Raw genomic sequence first — 18,697 nt, forward strand, 5'->3', positions numbered from 1 at the left:
TCTGGGAGGCCAAGGCAGGTGGATTGTTTGAGCTCAGGAGTTCAACACCAGCCTGAGCAAGAGCGAGACCCCGTCTCTACTAAAAATAGAAAGAAATTATATGGACAGCTAAAATATATATAGAAAAAAATTAGCCGGGCATGGTGGCGCATGCCTGTAGTCCCAGCTACTCAGGAGGCTGAGGCAGGAGGATCGCTTGAGCTCAGGAGTTTGAGGTTGCTGTGAGCTAGGCTGACGCCACAGCACTCACTCTAGCCCGTGCAACAGAGTGAGACTCTGTCTCAAAAAAAAAAGTATTGAGGCTTAACAAAGTGCACTAACCTTAAGTGCACAGGTTGATAAATTACTGTCCCTGCTCTAGCAGTGAGGTTGCTGTGAGCTAAGCTGACACCATGGCACTCTAGCCTGAGCAACAGAGTGAGACTCTGTCTCAAAAGGAAAAAAGGAACCAAAAAACGTAAGGTTCCCACTATCCCCAACTTGGGTTTGATTAACTTGCTAGAATGGCTCACAGAACTCAAGGAAACACTTGTGTTTACCAGTTTATTATAAAGAATATTACAAAGAGTACACACGAACAGCCAGATGGAAGAGATTTGTAAGGCAAAGCATGGGGAAGGAAGCATAGACCTTCCATGCCCTCTATGTTCAGTAACCCAGAAGCTCATCAAACTTTGTTCAAGAGGTTTTTTTTTTTCTGATTTATAGGTAATATTTATAATTACCTATAAAAACTTCAGTTTCACAAAGTTACATTCAGTGATCTATTTAAATGCAGTTTTAGTCTTTAAGCTAAGTGGAGTAATAATTTAACACAATAAGCTACATAAACACAAAACCTGTATATCCTGAAGTACAAAAGTAGCTTCCTTAGAGACATGGTTTTCCTCAAGTACACATTTCCACAATGAACAAGTACTTACAAATATTTTAATAAAACAGTACCCTAAATGCTTATCTTGCCATCAAAGCCATTCAATTTTTTTTTTTTTTTTTGAGACAGAGTCTCCCTCTGTCACCCTGGGTAGAGTGCAGTGGCGTCATGGTAGCTCACAGCAACCTCAAACTCCTGAGCTCAAGCAATCCTCCTGCCTCAGCCTTGCAGAGTACTAGGATTACAGGCATGAGCCACTGCACCCAGCCAATACCATTCAATTTTTAAGCAATGCCATTCTTACTACTGAAAGTATTTAGTTTTAGAAGCTTTGATCTGGGAAAATGAGTTATCTTGACAGAAAAAAATATATACACACTTATCACCAGGTGCAGTGGCTTGCGCCTATAATCCCAGCACTCTGGAAGGACAAGGCAGGAGCCTCTCTTGAGGCCAAGAGTTCAAGACCACCCTGGGCAACATAGCAAGACCACATCTCTAAAGAAATTTTTTCTTTTAATTAGATGTGGTGGTGCTTGTCTGTAGTCCCAGCTACTAGGGAGGCTGAGGTGGGAGGATCACTTCAGCCAGGGAGTTGGAGGTTGTAGTGAGCTGTGATCATGCCACTGTACTCCAGCCTGGGTGATGGAGTGAGATTCTGTCTCAGAAAAAAAAAAAAAAATTATAAAAAGTAAGAAGTGAAAGGATAAGAATATGTATTCATAACTGCTTGCACTTAATACACTGGAATATTTAAGAAACTAATGTAGGAGTTTACAGGGAGAAAAAGAACAGGGTGAAAAGATACAGGATGCAAATAAGACACTTGTTAATTTTTTTTTTTTTTGAGACAGGGTCTCTGTCACCTGGCATCATCATAGCTCACTGCAATGTCAAGCTCCTGGACTCAAGCAGTCCTCCTGCCTAAGCCTTCTGAGTAGCTGGGACTACAGGCGCATGCCACCACACCTGGCTAATTTTTTTTATTTTTATTTTTTGTAGAGACAGGGTCTGGCTCGCTCTTGCTCAGGCTGGTCTCAAACTCCAGGCCTCAAGTGATCCTCTCAGCCTGGCCTCCCAAAGTGCTAGGAATATAGGCGTGAGCTACCACATCTGGCCAAGACACATCTTTTTGATTTTTGAACACATGGATGTATTACCAATTTTTAAAACTAAAAAAAAAAAAATGGTAAATAGGCTAGTGTTGTAGAAGCAAGCAAATTGGAGTGTTGGCCTGGATCCTCGACTGTTATCAGCAACTTTCGTTGATCTTTGAGCTTCTCATCCCTATTTCCTATGAAGTAATGTTTACCACATTGTGCAGGAGTCAATGGTAAAGATTCAAGGTTTGTTCATTTTTGCTGAGTTAAGTCCTAGGAAAAACCACCACAACTCTTAGCTATACAAGTACAGTGTTTATACATACACTCCCTGGGCTCTCAAGACATCAAGGACAATCTTAAAACACCTAAAAGAATAATTTTAACCAGATTTGAAAAAATAGAGAAGCAGTGCTATGATTGGGCATTGACTTTTCAACAGAGAAAATTCAGAATGTAGGGCTTCAAGTTGTGGGGATGAGGTGAGATAGAACTAGGGAACAGGAGCAGAGAAGTCAGGTGCGGTAAGAATGACCTAAAAATGACAACAACGTGCCAAGGACTGTGCTGAATCATCAAGTATTCAATCTCCTTTATTCCTCATAATAGCCTTCAAGTGGGTGGTATTGTTTTCATTTTATAGACGATAAAACAGAAAAGATCCAAGAACGTTGCCCAAAGCCCACAGCGAGGTAGTGGTACCGCAAAGCCCCGGTTCCTGGACTCAGGGCATTATACCACCTGAGATGAGCTGTTCAAGATTGTTGACCTGTCACAGAGGAGGAGCAAAATAGAGCAAGAGGGGAAAGGGGATAGAGGCTGAATACCATCAGTCTCCTTTCCCCTCACGCACTTGTCCTTTCCTGTCCCCCAAACTTCCATTTAAAAAAGCCTTGACTGTTGTTCTTATGGTACATTAAATAATGTTACTTACTATTCAACACATCTTATTTAATATATATAGTATATATAAATACATATAATTTAATATTCAATATTAAATACAGATGATCTCCCATTTATAGTGGTTCAATTTAAAATTTTTTCAACTTTATGATGGTAAGAAAATAAGACCCATTCAGTGGAAACGGCACAATATTCAACAAATTGGGATATACAACACTATTTTATACAACAGGTTTTGTGGCCTGGCACGGTGGCTGACGCCCATAATCTCAGCATTTTGGGAGGCCAAGGCAGGAGGATCGCTTGAGGCCAGGAGTTCGAGGCCGCAGTGAGCTATGATAGCGCCACTACATACACTTCAGCCTGGGAGACAGAGCAAGGTGCTGTCTCTTAAAAAAAAAAAAAAAAAAGAATAGGCGCTAACGTAAATATTTCTGATGTTCTGAGCACTTTTACAGTTGGCTAGGCTGAGCTGTGTTTAGTAGGTTAGGTGTGTAAAAAAAATGCTGTAAAAAATGTATTTTCGACTTACAATATTTTCAGTTACGATGGGCTTACCTAGAAGTAACCCCATCGTAAATCGAGTAGCATCTGTTACTCCTTAACAACCCTTTGCCCATAAAACACGAATCAGGCAACAAACCCTTTTATATAATAAAGCAAATTTTACTGAGTTACAATCAGTGTGCACGTTAGAACGAGCACTACTTTCCAGGTAACGCTTGACCAATTTACTGCGCAATTCGGTAAGTTTTCCGATTGCTGTTTTAACACTTTGCTTTCCCACAGGCATAGATTTCTGCAGTTAGGGGCCACTATTTCAACGCAGAGAGATACTACATTGCCGGCTCAAAAGAAAAGACACTTTACTTGGTTTTCTACCCGAAAACAAAAACAACCCCACCCCAGGGAGAACCCGGGCTGCTCCAGCGTCCGCGGCGCGCCAGAGCCCCGGGCGGAGGCGTGGCTGGCACGGCTGACCGGCCCGCGCGCGGCTGCCAAGGGCAGCGCGGCCTTCGGCGGGCCGCGGGCGGTGATTGGCTGCTGCAGACCCACCCCCCCCAACCCCACCCCGCCGATCTGCGTGGGGCCACGTCCCGGATTGGTGCAGCCGAAGAGCTGCGTCTGCTGCAGCTCCGGCTCCCGGCCCGAGGCAGAGATGGCGACTGCTGCTCAGGTGCTGGGGCGGCGTGTGGCCAGCTGGAGGCTGCGGCCGCCACTGCCGCCGCTCGTCGGCCTCGTTTTCCAACGGGCCCACTCGCTGCTGCCCGTGGATGATGCTATCAACGGGCTAAGCGAGGAGCAGAAGCAGGTAGGGAAACTGACCCCCTTCCTGGCCCCAAGGCCTCCTGCCCTGGCCCCATCAGCCCAGCTCGGTGGTCCCCTCCACACTTCTCCGCCCAGCGCGCACCCAGCCACAGCTTGTGCCGGCAGGGCTGTGGGCGCGCCAGCCTGGGCTTGGGTGCGGGACTCTGGGCCTTCCGCTTCAGGCCCGGTCTCTGAACTCAGCCTCACGTGTGGAGGAAAGATTTGAGAATGTTAGGCATGCTGCTGGAAGTAGGAGCCAGGAGTGAAGGCCAAGAAACTCCCGGGAGACTGATGGTGTTTTGGTGGAAGATTAGCCAGGGCTATCCCACGTGGCCTAAGGGCCCTCAAACTGTATGTAGTCTACTTATATCTGAGCACGCTAAGACATGGTTCTCAAAGCTGGTTCGTCATCATTATCACCAGGGAATCTTTTTTGAATAAATACTTTGGGGGTTTAAAACTGCACAGTGTGATCTTCAGCCCATTGGGTCAAAGCACAAAGTTGAAAAAGAGCTTGAATGAACTTGAATGAAGTAGTTACAAACGGAGCTGAGGCAGAGTGCTTCCTGGACTCTAAGCCTCCCAGCAGCCTCAAACTTTATCTGGGTTTATAGCCAGCAGATTGAGTCACCTGAGGCAGAAGGGGTTTAATCCTAGTTTTCAAAACCTTCCTGACAAGAGGAGTTTCTAATCCCTTTGAGTAATCTATCCCTTTTAGCCAAAGACTCCTGGGGGCCTAAAAGGACCTGACACCTGGAGGAGCTGAGACCTGAAGGGTGTGGGGTGTGGCTGGAGCACAGTGGGCACAGGGTGGAAGGATACTGGGGAAGGCTGGAAAAGTTAGCTGGCATCAGCTCATGCAGGGCCTTGTAGGCCTGGGTAAGGAGTTCGTGTTTCATTCTAAGTATGAGGGAATGAGTTTATGTAGGGGAGTAACATTTTAAAAATTACCTTTAAGATGTCTAGACTGCAGATTTTAAGCAAGAGGGATGAAGACCATCCCTGAGGACACGTAACTAGTGAGGCCTCTCAGTTTCAGTCTGCTGTATGGTCAGGTTACTGTGGCCTATTTCCCTGAATGTGTCCTCAGTAGTGGAGACATTGTCCTCAGTGGCAATGTCTTGGTTTCAGTGGCATCTATCCACCTCTGTCCCTGTAGCTTCGTCAGACCATGGCTAAGTTCCTTCAGGAGCATCTGGCCCCCAAGGCCCAGGAGATTGATCATAGCAACGAGTTCAAGAACCTAAGAGTGAGTGGTGAGGCCCGGGCAGGGGGGCAGGCTGGGAGCTGGGCTAAGTTGCACTGCTGCCCAGAAGGGCTTGCATAGTCTTTTCGTAAACAAATCCTCCCTCGGATTGCAGCCCCTCTATCTGAAGTTTTTGTGTCTCATTGTGCCAGCCACATATGTGACTGGCTGCCTTCTCACAACTCACTCCACTCCACTCCATTCTGTTGGCAGGAGTTTTGGAAGCAGCTGGGGAACCTGGGAGTACTGGGCATCACGGCCCCTGGTGAGTATAGTTTTTTCCCTGAAGAGAACTTTTCTCTTTTTCCCAAAAGAAGCAGGAAGGGGGAGGAAAGATAATGCACTTAAAGAAACCCCAGAACTTCATTCCTCTTAGACCTGAGAAAGTTCTACTTTTTTCTTTAGACAGTGATGTTGAACAAACAAAGGGATTGGGTCGGTGCGGCTCACTTGGATCAGGATCACTCAGACTCTTGAACTCTGTGTGCTTAATGGGCTCTTCCAGGTGATTTGGAGAGAAAACTGTGGATTGAATATCTGTTGTACTACCTTGGTTTTACTGGCTCCTCTAATCCCTAAGCTCCGTCCTACTAGTGGTTTCTAGGCAGGAACACTTTTAGGTCATCTGGTACTACCTTCTACCCCTGGTGTTTGGGTCAAGCCCAGCAAGGCCCCCTGCACATGTTCACTCTGACCAGAAGGCTGGTTCTGGGCTCTAGGGAAAGCTTGACCTGACGCCCACAACTCTAGGAAGGAAAGCCCGAAGGCAGGTGACATTAGGAATAGTCACTAGGACATCATGCAGAAACCAGAACTCATGTCTAACTTTCTTTTCCAGCTTCTCCCTTGAAAGGTTTTCATCTGATTTTTTGTTTGTATGTTTATTGTGTTTCCAGGAAGCACTCTGCCTCAGCTCCGTTTGTAACTACTTCATTCAAGTTCTTTTTCAACTTTGTGCTTTGACTCAGTGGGCTGGGTGTGTCCCTGTGGGGACTGCCTGTATCTTCTGTACACAGCTTGGCCCTGGAGCTCATTTGGGAGCAAATAGGGATACAGGGGAGAGGGATGTCTGTCTGAGCCTCCAGGTGAGGTGGCCAAAAGTTGTGTTTAATGGGCTCTCCTGGGACCTGCCCATTGTCCCCTGGGGATCTTTTCTTTCTTTTTTTTTTTTTTTTGTCTTGCAAAATGCCATCATTATCATCTATCTTTTATTTAGCAACTACTTACAATAAGTCTGGCACAGTGAGAAGGGTTTTTACACAGATTATCTCATTTGATCCACACAACAAACCTTGAAAGTTGGTATTATTATTCTCCACATTTCTTTTTTTCTTTAATTTTTTTTAATTTCAGCATATTGTAGGGGTACAAATGTTTAGATTACGTATATTGCCCTTGCCCCACCCTAGTAAGAGCTTCAACTGTGTCCATCCCCCAGACTGTGCGCACCGTATCCATCAGGTGTGTATATACCTATCCCCTCCTCCCCGCTCCCGCTCCCGCTCCCATCTGCCCAACACCCGATGAATGTGCACTTAAGTGTTCATCAGTTAATACCAATATGATGGTGAGTACCTGTGGTGCTTCTTTTTTTTTTCATTTTTTTTTAGAGATGGGGTCTCGCTCTGTCACTCAGGCTGGAGTGCAATGATGGCATGATCATAGCTCACAGCAGCCTCAAACACCTGGGCTAAAGTGATCCTCCTGCCTCAGCCTCTCAAGTAGCTGGGACTATGGGTACCCACCACCATGCCCAGCTAATTTTTTCTATTTTTTGTAGAGATAGGGTCTTTGTTCTTGCTCAGGTTGGTCTTTTTTTTATTTTTTTTTGAGGCAGAGTCTTACTCTGTTGCCCAAGCTAGAGTGCCGTGGCATCAGCCTAGTTCACAGAAACCTCAAATTCCTGGGCTCAAGCAATTCTCCTGCCTCAGCCTCCCGAGTAGCTGGGATTACAGGTATGCGCCACCATGCCCAGCTAAGTTTTTCTATATATATTTTTAGATGTCCATATAATTTCTTTCTATTTTTTTTAGTAAAGACAAGGTCTGGCTCTTGCTCAGGCTGGTCTTGAACTCCTGAGCTCAAACCATCCACTCGCCTCGGCCTCCCAGAGTGCTAGGATTACAGGTGTTAGCCACCACTCCCAGCCCCTGGCTAATTAAAAAAATTTTTTTTGTAGAGACAGGGGTCTCGATATGTTGCCCAGGCTGGTCTTGAACTCCTGGCCTCAAGTGATCCTCCCACCTCCCAAAGTGCTGGGATTACAGTGGGGAGCCACCGTTCCCAGCCCCCTGGGGGTCTTAACTACTTTTTTCAGGGGGAGAGGGCAGGGAGCTCATAGGCTTTGGTTTGGGTGTTAGCCTCTAAAAGAGAGGCCCAGCCTGGCTTGCAGTGCCCAATAAAGAGATGAACCTGTGGCCTCAGCAGCCAAGGCCTGGACAGCCTACTCTGCTTGAGTCTATGTTCACTGTGGGCATGAGAGTAGGGGTGGAACACAATGTACTTCTACTTACATCTCCTCTTCACCACTATAGGATAGTTCTTGGGATTTGAGCTGATTATAGAAAGTTAAATCATGAATAATGATAAAATGAAACTACTTAAAAATTAATTGAGACCATCTTAATGTAAAATCATTGGGGAAGGCTGCCGGAATATCTTAAACAAGACTAGGGGGGAGTTGTGAGCCTTGGCCCTCATAGAGAATATTCTTCTAAGTCAGGTAATATTTAATGGAAGAAAGAGGCAGTTAGAAATCAGATGAAGGCTGGGGGCAGTGGCTCATGCCTGTAATCCTAGCACTTGAGAGGCCAAGGGCAGGAGGATTGCTTGAGACTAAGAGTTCAAGTAGAGACCTTGTCTCCATGAAGAAATAGAAAAATTAGGCAGGCATAGTGGCAAGCGTCTGTAGTCGCAGCTACTCGGGAGGCTGAGGCAGGAGGATCACTTGAGCCCAGGAGTTCAAGGCTGCAGCAAGCTATGATGATGCCATTGCACTCTAGCCTTGGTGACAAAGCGAGAACCTGTCTCAAAAAACAAAACAAAATGAACATACAAACAAAAAATCAGATGAAAACCCTTTCAAGGGAGAAGCTGGAAAAGAAAGTTAGACGTACGTTCTGGTTTCTGCATGATGTCCTAGTGACTATTCCTAATGTCACCTGCCTTCGGGCTTTCCTTCCTAGAGTTGTGGGCATCAGGTCAAGCTTTCCCTAGAGCCCAGGACCAGCCTTCCGGTCAGAGTGAACATGTGCAGAGGGCCTTGCTGGGCTTGACCCAAACAGCAGGGGTAGGAGGTAGTACCAGATGATACAGCTACTTTGAGTTTGTATCTGCTGCTACGGACAAACCTCATTTTTTATGGGATGTTCTGAAATTCCCTACCAGCATTGCTCTGCCTTCCACTGCACAGCCCACCTCCAGATTTTCCCTCCGGCTATGGCTCTCCTGTCCCATTTCCAGTCCTGCTATAAAATCTGCTAACCTTTCTTAGGCCTTTTGCACACACGTCCTTAGCAGAGGTCCGTCTGGGATAAAGCAGGAGTTGTAATGTTTCTTTTCTCAGCCACACCTCAGCCCACCAGCAAGCAGCTGACAAAACCAGTTCTGTGAGGTTGTAAACAGAGTCCGTGCCATTAGTCTGTTAACCTAGCTAGGTGGAACTTGGAATAGGTGCTACAAGGGTGTTTCTGTTCTGCCAAAAAATGTAAGATTCCTGTTAGTGTCCCAATTTAATCTGGGCTACTTTTTCCACTCCCATGTACCACCCCTCTCCTAGTTCAGTATGGCGGCTCCGGTCTAGGCTACCTAGAACACGTGCTGGTGATGGAGGAGATATCCCGAGCTTCTGGATCAGTGGGGCTTAGTTATGGTGCCCACTCCAACCTCTGCATCAACCAGGTTGTGCGCAATGGGAATGAGGCCCAGAAGGAGAAGTATCTCCCCAAGGTGAGGAAATGGAAATGAAGAGACACACTGATCTCACCATGCAACTGCCAGCCACAAGGCATCCTCTACCCTGGTGGAGGCCAGTCAGTCTTGCTTTCTGTAATACATTCCCATGAACCACATGTGGTTAGGAAGGTGCTAAAAATTGCCTTAAAGTGCTTGAGCAAAGGCTGGGCGTGGTGGCTCATGTCTGTAATCCTGGCACTCTAGGAGGCTGAGGTGGGAGGATCATTTGAGCTCAGGAGTTCAAGACCAGCCTGAGCAAGAGCGAGACCCCATCTCTACTAAAAAAAATAGAAATAAATTAGCTGGACAACTAAAAATACATGGAAAAAATTAGCCGGGGATGGTGGCTCACACCTGTAGTCCCAGCTACTCGGGAGGCCGAGATGGGAGGATCGCTTGAGCTCAGGCATTCGAGATCAGCCTGAGTAAGAGTGAGACCCTGTCTCTACTAAAAACAGAAAAATTAGCCAGTCGTGGTGTGCACCTGTAGTCCCAGCTACTCGGGAGGCTGAGGCAGGAGGATCGCTTGAGCCCAGGAGTTTGAGGTTGCTGTGAGCTAGGCTGACGCCCCGGCACTCTAGCCTGGGCAACAGAGTGAGATTCTGTCTCAAAAAATAAAAAAATAAAAAATAATAATAAATAAAATGCTTGAGCAAAAACAATTAAAAATAGGGCCAGAACTTCTGAGTTGGACAACAAATGGACAACATTTGAAGAGCACATTAAGAATTGGGTGAGTAGGACTAGCCTCCCTTGCAAAGGGAATGGGAAAAGGAGAGACATTTTCTGCCTTGTAGATATTGGGCTTCTTAGAAAAGACTTTGAGGACTTTACCAATACCTTGGTTTGAGAGAGCGTTTGAAGGAGCATAGTGTAAATGGGAAGCAGTATCAGTGAGCTGCCATAGGGTACTCCAAGGTCATAACAAGGCCCGTTGGGGTTTTCCTTGCAGCTGATCAGCGGCGAGTACATCGGAGCCCTGGCCATGAGTGAGCCCAATGCCGGCTCTGATGTTGTTTCCATGAAGCTTAAAGCAGAAAAGAAAGGTGAGGTGACTCTTGAGAGCTGACGTGGGCAGAAGGACAGACTATCAGGTTGAGGGAACAGCAGTTGAGGGGGTTCCTGCTGGGTTTCAAGAACTTTCTCAGCTGGGCAGCTTCTTGCTCAGCAGAAGGTCTGTGGACTGACTGACTGAGTGAGACAGGCCAAGGTGGCTTGAGCTAATAGCCAACATCCTCCCCGTAGGAGATCACTACATTCTGAATGGCAACAAGTTCTGGATCACCAACGGCCCTGATGCTGATGTCCTTATAGTCTATGCCAAGACTAATCTGGCTGCTGTGCCAGCTTCTCAGGGCATCACGGCCTTCATTGTGGAGAAGGTGAGTGTAGGGGGGTGTGGGACCTATCTATAGTAGTACCTTCACATGGGCATTGGAGATGGCCCTCTTCCACTGATCTCAAATGCCATCAGTGTCGTGTGCTCTGCAAGGCCCCTGGGGGTGGCAGTGGGGCAGAGGGCAGACTGAAAGGAGGGTGGCCAAAAAGTCAAGTCCAGGGGAGTGGGTCAGGTCTGAAGGTGTAGCCATCCCCAGAGGCAGGTCATACAAAGAAGTCCAGGAAGAGGAGGGCTGGAAGGAGGCCAAGACTTGGTAATCAGGATGTCACTGGTGAGCCCCATGAGCGCGGTGTGGGAAACTGAGGTGTGGGTGGGAGGTAAGTGGAGATTGAAGACTGCGCCTTCAACAGTCTTGACAACAAAAGCAAAAGGGAGACAGAGCAGGAGTTAGATAGAATTAAAAATTGGGAGTTCGGGTTTATTTTTAAGAACAAGGGAGAACTGAGCACATTTGTTGGTAAACAGAAAGGAAAACAGAGGGAGAAATTGAGATGTGTGGGAACGAATGAGCGAAACACAATGGTGAGCTGGGGGAAGACTTACCGATGGGTTAAAGGTGATGGTAGAGGAACCACCTGCCTGATCACTGAGTCGGAGGCCTGGGCACCTGTGAGGGCTGGGGAGTTGGTGGGGAGTTGAATGCAAGTGTTGTAAACATTTGCAGTACCCTCCAGAGTGAGAGGGAGAAAGTAGCTAAGGTTGGAGTGAAAAGGGCCTGGCTGAGATTGGAGATCTCAAGGTTGTATAATGCTACCCTCGTCAGCCTGGGGAGGAACATCATGTGTCAGCGCTCTACTGGGCACTTGCCAACACATGCTGCATCTGAGAGATCTTGCTCAAAGCATGCAGGTGGTTCAGTTCATCTCTGGTGGGATCCCATTGGGGCAAAGGAATTGAGTGAGCTGGTGAGTATCTTGGAAGTGATGTCCCCTGGGGAAGAGAAGTAAGGCTAGGGAGGCTTAGGAGGTATCAGGGGACTGGGTGTTTCATTGAGGAAGATCTGCTCCCGTGAGAACGGGGGAGAGCACCAGCCAGCAGCAGAGGCCCAGAGGAGGGTGTGGCATTGGCACTGGAGGGTGCATGGGAGTGGGGCAAAGGATGCTGGTGTGCCATGCAGGTATAAGGACTGGATAGGAAGACAACTTCTTCCAAGGAGACTTCCCTTTTCTAGGCCCCCTTGGGGCTAGTCTGTAATCAGGTCCACCTTCTGTTTCCTGTAAAGGGTATGCCTGGCTTTAGCACCTCCAAGAAGCTTGACAAGCTGGGGATGAGGGGCTCTAACACCTGTGAGCTTATCTTTGAAGACTGCAAGGTTCCTGGTAAGTGTCTCTGAGAATGGGGGAGCCCCTGTCCTGACCCCTTCACAAGCTGATCTGGCTGTTCTTAAGCCAAGAAAGCTTATCTCTTGGTTAGAGAGGTTCACCATTGTTAGCTCTTCAACCACATGTGGCTAGACTGTGGCCCAGGGCTGCCAGACAGCTGTCCTTCCTGGCCACAGCCCCTGCAGCTATATACCTGATTGGCTGAGATGAAGAACAGTGTTTCCTGTGTGGATGACAAACTCTGCTTGGGGTTTGTATTCTAGTAGCTGGAGGAGAAAGGTCAGATCTACCCTAGTCCAGTAATGTCCTTCTGTCTTCTGTACAGCCTGTGTGAATTATTCATTAGTGATGCTCAAAAAACCATCTGAATAAACTGACAGAAGCTAGACTCCACAGAGAGAAGGCAATTCAGTTTGAGTATTTTCTGCCGTGAGATGTAACTGAGGACGCAATGCAATGTGGCACTGTGGTAGAGCCACCACACCCGTCATGTGCTGATGAGACCAAGGGCATGGGTTTGATGGCCAGTTAGGTTTGCCCTGTGCCTCAGCCATACACCATCCCTCTCCCCCACCATCTGCCGGCCCAGAAAAATAAGCTTTGATTACAAGAAGCATCTAGGGAGGGGGATCTGTGCAAATCCTTCCTTATTGACAGGAAAAAAATCAGCCTGCGTTAAAGGCAGATGAGTGGTGTCAACTTTTTGTACTCGGTTTCCTGCCCACACCTCCCAAGGCCATGCAGTGTCCTGGCTTACTGGGTGGAGAGGTGTTCAGCAGCTTCTGTCACTAGCTCTGAATGACTGTCTCCTGGACAAAGAGGCTTTCATGGACCACCCTGCAGGGAGGTGACATTGGACCAGAGCAGACTCCACCTGGGGGAGCATTTATAGAAAGAACCAGGGAGGGGTTGGGTGACTTCTAAACCAATTAGCTTTTCTTCTTTCCCATCCAAGGGAGTCCAGGGAGAGAAGGGAAAGGTCTAGCAACTCAGGGCTTTGTGTTTGGTCTCCAGGATGGCGTGGGGGTCCTGGCAGCTCCACTTCTGACTGGAAGGGGTAAATGCGATCCTTTTCTCTCTCGCCCAGTGGAAGGTCAAGTGACATATTTTAGGGTCTTGTTTGAGAGCCATGTTACCAAACATAATGCTTTTTATAAAAGTGAGGTGGCTGTGGACAGCTCTCTCCCTCTGACCGGCAATTACCCTGGCAGCTGCCAACATCCTGGGCCAGGAGAGTAAAGGCGTGTACGTGCTCATGAGCGGGCTGGACCTGGAGCGGCTGGTGCTGGCTGGGGGGCCCCTCGGGTGAGTGTGAGTCTTCACGGGGAGCTGGGCTCTGTGTCCCTCCCTGGCAGGTGGCGCCAGCAGCAGCAGCATTCCCCTGGGGGGCCAAAGGGAGCTGCTGCTGTACTCCCCCAGAGACAAAAAGAACCTCCTCCTCCCGTGTTTAATTTCTTCATGCAGAAGGGAATTATCATTAAGTGACAGACAAAAGGCCTGAGGGGCGGTATTGCTTAATTGCGCTGTGAGACACCTGGGCTCTAACGCCCCTGGACTGCAGAGGTCCCACCACTCCTGCCTCTGGGCAGTCACTGGGTAACTAGGTAGGGTGACAGGAGTCCTGGGCTCCTTTTCTCCTCCTGGGGACTGCAGCTCCTGATCTTGCCAAGCTCTCCCCACAGTCCTTTGCACACTGGCACTTTGCCAGCCCAGCTGGTGGTGCGAGGGACAATGAGGTGCCTCCACTGTGACTTTCTCCTATCTGGCAGGCTCATGCAAGCCGTCCTGGACCACACCATTCCCTACCTGCACACGAGGGAAGCCTTTGGCCAGAAGATCGGCCACTTCCAGGTGAGTGGAATGCTTTTGCTGACATGTACTCTTTCACTGGGTGCAAGTTTTCTTTAAAGAATGAGGAAGTGAGGCACACACTGTGGTTATTGGCTGCGTTTGCCTACCAAAATGAGCTTCGATGCTTGGAATGTGGGCTTCCTCAGCATGCAGCCAGGCTTGGGAAATTGTCAGGAAGTTTATCACATTGTCATTCAGCTCCTGTTTGAGGTGAATGAACTTGATATCAAAAGGTAGGTTGGGGGGCCAGGCATGGTGGCTCACGCCTGTAATCCTAGCACTCTGGGAAGCCGAGGCGGGAGGATCGCTCGAGGTCAGGAGTTCGAGACCAGCCTGAGCAAGAGCGAGACCCCATCTCTACTAAAAATAGAAAGAAATGATTTGAACAGCTAAAAATATATAGAGAAAAAAATTAGCCAGACATGGTGGCACATTCCTGTAGTCCCAGCTACTCGGGAGGCTGAGGCAGAAGGATTGCTTAGGCCCAGGAGTTTGAGGTTGCTGTGAGCTAGGCTGACACCACAGCACTCTAGCCAGGGCAACAGAGCGAGACTCTGTCTCAAAAAAAAAAAAAAAGGTAGGTTGAGGGGCCAGGCACAGTGGCTCACGCCTGTAATCCTAGCACTATGGGAGGCCGAGGTGGACAGATCATTTGAGCTCAGGAATTCCAGACCAGCCTGAGCAAGAGCGAGACCCTGTCTCTACTAAAACAATAGAAAGAAATTAGCTGGACAACTAAAAATATATGGAAAAAAATTAGCCGGGCATGGTGGCGCATGCCTGTAGTCCCAGTTACTCAGGAGGCTGAGGCAGGAGGATCGCTTGAGCCCAGGAGTTTGAGGTTGCTGTGAGCTAGGCTGACGCCACGGCACTCTAGCCTGGGCAACAGAGTGAGACTCTTTTTTTTTGAGACAAAGGTAGGTTGGAGGGTGAAGCGTTGCAGGTTGTTGAGGGAATAGGAGAAAGGGAGTGGCACTTCTAGTCAGCCCTTCTGGTCTGAAGAAGCTGCTGGAAGGTAATAAAGGTTTGGTAGATGGTGCCTTGGGAATAATCCCCTTCAGAGACAGCAAGGGCCATTTCAGGGTGCAGTGACCATAGTGGAACGGCAGCTCTCTGGCCTTAACTCCCACACCTGCTTCCATTTCTGTCATTCTGGACAAGTCCTGTCTCTTCTCTGTTCCCCTGTGTCCCCATTCCTCATTGCTGCTGCTGGTAACTAGGAAGAGTGTTCCAGCATGTTGACCTGTGACCTCCCTTTGTGCTCAGTTGATGCAGGGGAAAATGGCCGACATGTACACCCGCCTCATGGCCTGTCGGCAGTACGTCTACAACGTCGCCAAGGCCTGCGATGAGGGCCACTGCACTGCCAAGGTGAGGGCCAGCCTCTGCCGAGGGAGAGGCTGGCACAGTGGGCTGGCCGCGGGGACTCGCTCTCTGCGTGCCCGGTGGGCCCTGCTGATCTGAGCCTCCTCCCGCAGGACTGCGCGGGGGTGATTCTTTACTCAGCCGAGTGCGCCACAAAGGTAGCCCTGGACGGCATTCAGTGTTTTGGTGAGTGGCCCCCACTCCCCACTCCCAGGGCTGCCCTCTCTCCTGGGGCTGGGGGCTGCCTCGGAGAGAAGTTTGCTTTCCACTCGCCCTCTGCTTAAGCTAGGCACAGCTGAGCCGGCTCCTTTAGGCGTTTTCTGCCCCAGTTACGAGGAGGAAATGAAAAGCAAATGAGAAAACTGCTAGAGGCCTTCAGCAATGCCTGCCTCTCATCCTCCCCGCCTGGTCTTTTAGACACTAGGAAATTGGGACAAAGAGATGTCTCGGGTGGAACAGCCTTGTGTCAGTGCTGCGTGGTGGTTAAGAGCACGGACTTGAGCCAGACAGCCTAGGTGTGAATCCCCGCTCTGCCATGCCAGTGTCTGCTCGTCCCCCTTTCACATGTCCCCAGTGGTTCTCCCCTTTCTCTGCCTGGTATCGTTGGTGCTCTGGGTGGCCTTCCAGCCCCAGCCCCTTGTCTACTCTACCCCTAGTAAGGTATAGCAGTCCCTCCTTATCCTCAGTTTCTCTTTCCATGGTTTTAGTTATGCACAGTCAACCTGGGTCCAAAAATATTCAGTGGAAAATTTCAGACTTAATTCATAAGTTTTAAATTGCATGCTGTTCTGAAAAGTGTGATGAAATCTTGCCACTATCCCACTCTCCCCTCCCCGGGACGTGAGTCCTCCCTTTATCCAGCATACCCATGCTGTCTGTGCTACCTGCCCCTTAGTCGCTATTAGCCATGTGGCTTATCTGATCGACTGTCTTGGGATCACAGTGCTTGTCTTCAAGTAACCATTATTTTACTTCATAATGGCCCCAAAGTGCAAGAGTAATAATGCTGGCATATTGTTATAATTGTTCTATTTTATCGTTGTTGTTGTTAATCTCTTACTGTGCCTAATTGATAAACTTTATCTTAGGTACCTAGGTATACAGGAAAAAACATAGTATATATAGGGTTCAGATCTGTCCGAGGTTTCAGCATCCTCTGTGGGTCTTGGAATGCATCCCCCAAGGGTGATAAGGGGGGATTACTGTACTCTCCAAATCCCTCCCTCTCAGTACTGTTTGCTGCCTCTCTTTAATCAGTCTCTCCTGTGGCCTGTTTCCATGTACTTGGCCTTCTGTTTGCTTTCTTTGCTTTTCCCTCTGCCCATCACTTCTCATCTTGTCCTTTTTTCTCTGCCCGAATCCTGACCACAGGTGGCAACGGCTACATCAATGACTTTCCCATGGGCCGCTTTCTTCGAGATGCCAAACTGTATGAAATTGGGGCTGGGACCAGTGAGGTAAGGCGGCTGGTCATCGGCAGAGCCTTCAACGCAGACTTTCACTAGCCCAAGACCCCTCACCCCCTTTTCCCAGCACCTAGAGGCCTTTCTTTGCAAGTGGAGACGTGGTGGCTCTCCTGCCCTGCCTGAAGCAGGCCTGCTGCTCAGCTGCCCTTCTTGTGTCAGCCTTCCGGCCTCTGCACGGCTGCCAAGCACCATGGGCCTCACAGCCGGACCAGCCAGCCAGGACAGCTTCAGTGGCTTAAGATGGACTCAGCAGGAATCGGAGGTTGCTGGGATAGGCCTTGCCCTTGTTCTCTAACTTCTGAGCCCGATGCTCTCACTTCAGGGTAGGCACCTAGGAGCATGCAGGTGCCCACCCCTTTCTCTTGGGTGAGCCTCTGCAGGGAACTCTCTCTGCTTAAGTACAGCGAAAGCATTGCCCCTCTCCATTCACTGGAACTTGGTACAGGTTGAGTATCCCTAATCTGAAAATTCGAAATCTGAAACATTTCTGGTTCCAAGCATTTTGGATAAAGGATAATCAACTTGTAGACTCTTTTCTGGAGAAAAAAAATAAAAAACCTAGCCCTGTTTCTGCCAGTTTCTAGAGGCATCAGCTCCCAGCAGCTTGTGGACAAGTGTGCTGCTGAGACAGTCTGCAGTAGGGCAGAGGGTGGCGTGTCTGTGTGCTCTTGGAGGGTCAGCTCCTCGGCAGCACCTGAGCCTCCACTCTATGTTGCACTGCCACGACACTGTCCAGTCCTGGCCGTGTGACCATCTGCAGCTGACTGGGCAGCAGGCGCAGGCCCTGCCCATGCAGGCCTGGATTGGCTGGCCAGACTCTATTTCTCTAGACACCCTGTGGCTAATTTTGTTACAATTGCACAGCGGCTGCTGCCATTTTGTATTAAACATATTGTGAAGCAAACCCATCTGCTTCTAAGCTGGGGTTTGGGGGGAGAAGAAATTTACTTGCTGTTGCCTCCTGTCTGGGTTCAGCCCATGTCCTTGGAGAGTGGCTGGCTCAGGTCCTATTCCTGCCCTCTGGCCTGCTCATTATTTTTTATTATTATTATTATTATTTTTTTTGAGATAGACTCTCACTCCAAGTAGAGTGCTATGGCATCAGCCTAGCTCACAGCAACCTCAAACTCCTGGGCTTAAGCAATCCTTCTGCCTCAGCCTCCCGAGTAGCTGGAACTACAGGCATGCACCACCATGCCCGGCTAATTTTTTTCTATATATATAATTTTAGCTGTCCAGATCATTTCTTTCTATTTTTAGTAGAGACGGGGTCTCGCTCTTGCTCAGGCTGGTCTCGAACTCCTGACCTTGAGCGATCCACCGGCCTTGGCCTCCCAGAGTGCTAGGATTACAGGCGTGAGCCACAGTGTCCGGCCCACCCTTAAGGTTTTTAAAAAATCAAGACAATTTGACTTTTTCAAGGTCAGAACTGGAGCTAGATTCCAGATCTGCTAATGGCAAAAATGGGAGTGTTCCGAGAATTCCAGCCTGAGACCCCACTGCACAGCAACCTGGATAGAGCATGGTCCGAGAATGGAACAGGTCTGGGTTGTTCCACACCTTCTAAGTTTCTAAAAGAGAGACCTGGTTTTCTTGGCTCCCAGCCCAGTGGCACCTGTCCTGGTTTTTGGTACCCAGCCTGGGGCTTGAGACAAGTGGGCTAGCTACTTACCAACCCAGTCCAGTCCCTTCCCTATTTCCCCACCCCCGAGAGCATGTTGGAGATGAATACGGCTAAACCCTTGATCTTGCTGGGTTAATCTGTACCCTGGAGACAGAATGTGACAGAATGGGAAGTTGCATCAAGTGTTACTCTGCCAGTTGGGAAGAAGGTGATTGTTCTCCTGATTCTGTATGTGAAGTAAAATGTTTTAAAATAAATCCCCCCCAAATAAAGATGAACCAT

At 48.6% G+C, this 18,697-nt stretch overlaps 1 protein-coding gene across 2 annotated transcripts; it reads left to right on the forward strand.

The window, feature by feature from the left end:
- The first annotated feature begins 3,980 nt into the window (after window positions 1-3,980).
- IVD (isovaleryl-CoA dehydrogenase) lies at window positions 3,981-17,695 on the forward strand. Of its 2 annotated transcripts, XM_045533332.1 has the most exons (13): window positions 3,981-4,192; window positions 5,348-5,437; window positions 5,648-5,699; window positions 9,213-9,382; window positions 10,341-10,434; window positions 10,634-10,770; window positions 12,010-12,106; window positions 13,321-13,414; window positions 13,879-13,960; window positions 15,227-15,331; window positions 15,439-15,511; window positions 15,743-15,840; window positions 16,697-16,782. In XM_045533332.1, the coding sequence occupies exons 1-12, from the start codon at window positions 4,040-4,042 to the stop codon at window positions 15,838-15,840; spliced, it is 1,245 nt and encodes a 414-aa protein (XP_045389288.1). In that variant the 5' UTR covers window positions 3,981-4,039; the 3' UTR covers window positions 16,697-16,782. The 2 variants fall into 2 exon arrangements, with proteins under 2 accessions (XP_045389288.1, XP_045389242.1); XM_045533286.1 differs by lacking the exon at window positions 15,743-15,840 and having other exon boundaries at window positions 3,984-4,192; window positions 16,697-17,695.
- The last annotated feature ends 1,002 nt before the right edge of the window (window positions 17,696-18,697 follow it).

This window comes from Lemur catta, chromosome 1 (genome assembly GCF_020740605.2).
Source record: "Lemur catta isolate mLemCat1 chromosome 1, mLemCat1.pri, whole genome shotgun sequence".
Lineage (NCBI taxonomy): Eukaryota > Metazoa > Chordata > Mammalia > Primates > Lemuridae > Lemur > Lemur catta.

Excerpts from the sequence above, each read along its gene's own strand:
- IVD (XM_045533286.1), top strand. The coding sequence starts at position 4,040 with ATGGCGACTGCTGCTCAGGTGCTGGGGCGGCGTGTGGCCAGCTGGAGG. Across the intron at positions 4,193-5,347 it reads TAAGCGAGGAGCAGAAGCAG|CTTCGTCAGACCATGGCTAA; the intron begins GTAGGGAAACTG and ends CTGTCCCTGTAG. Across the intron at positions 15,332-15,438 it reads AGGGCCACTGCACTGCCAAG|GACTGCGCGGGGGTGATTCT; the intron begins GTGAGGGCCAGC and ends CTCCTCCCGCAG.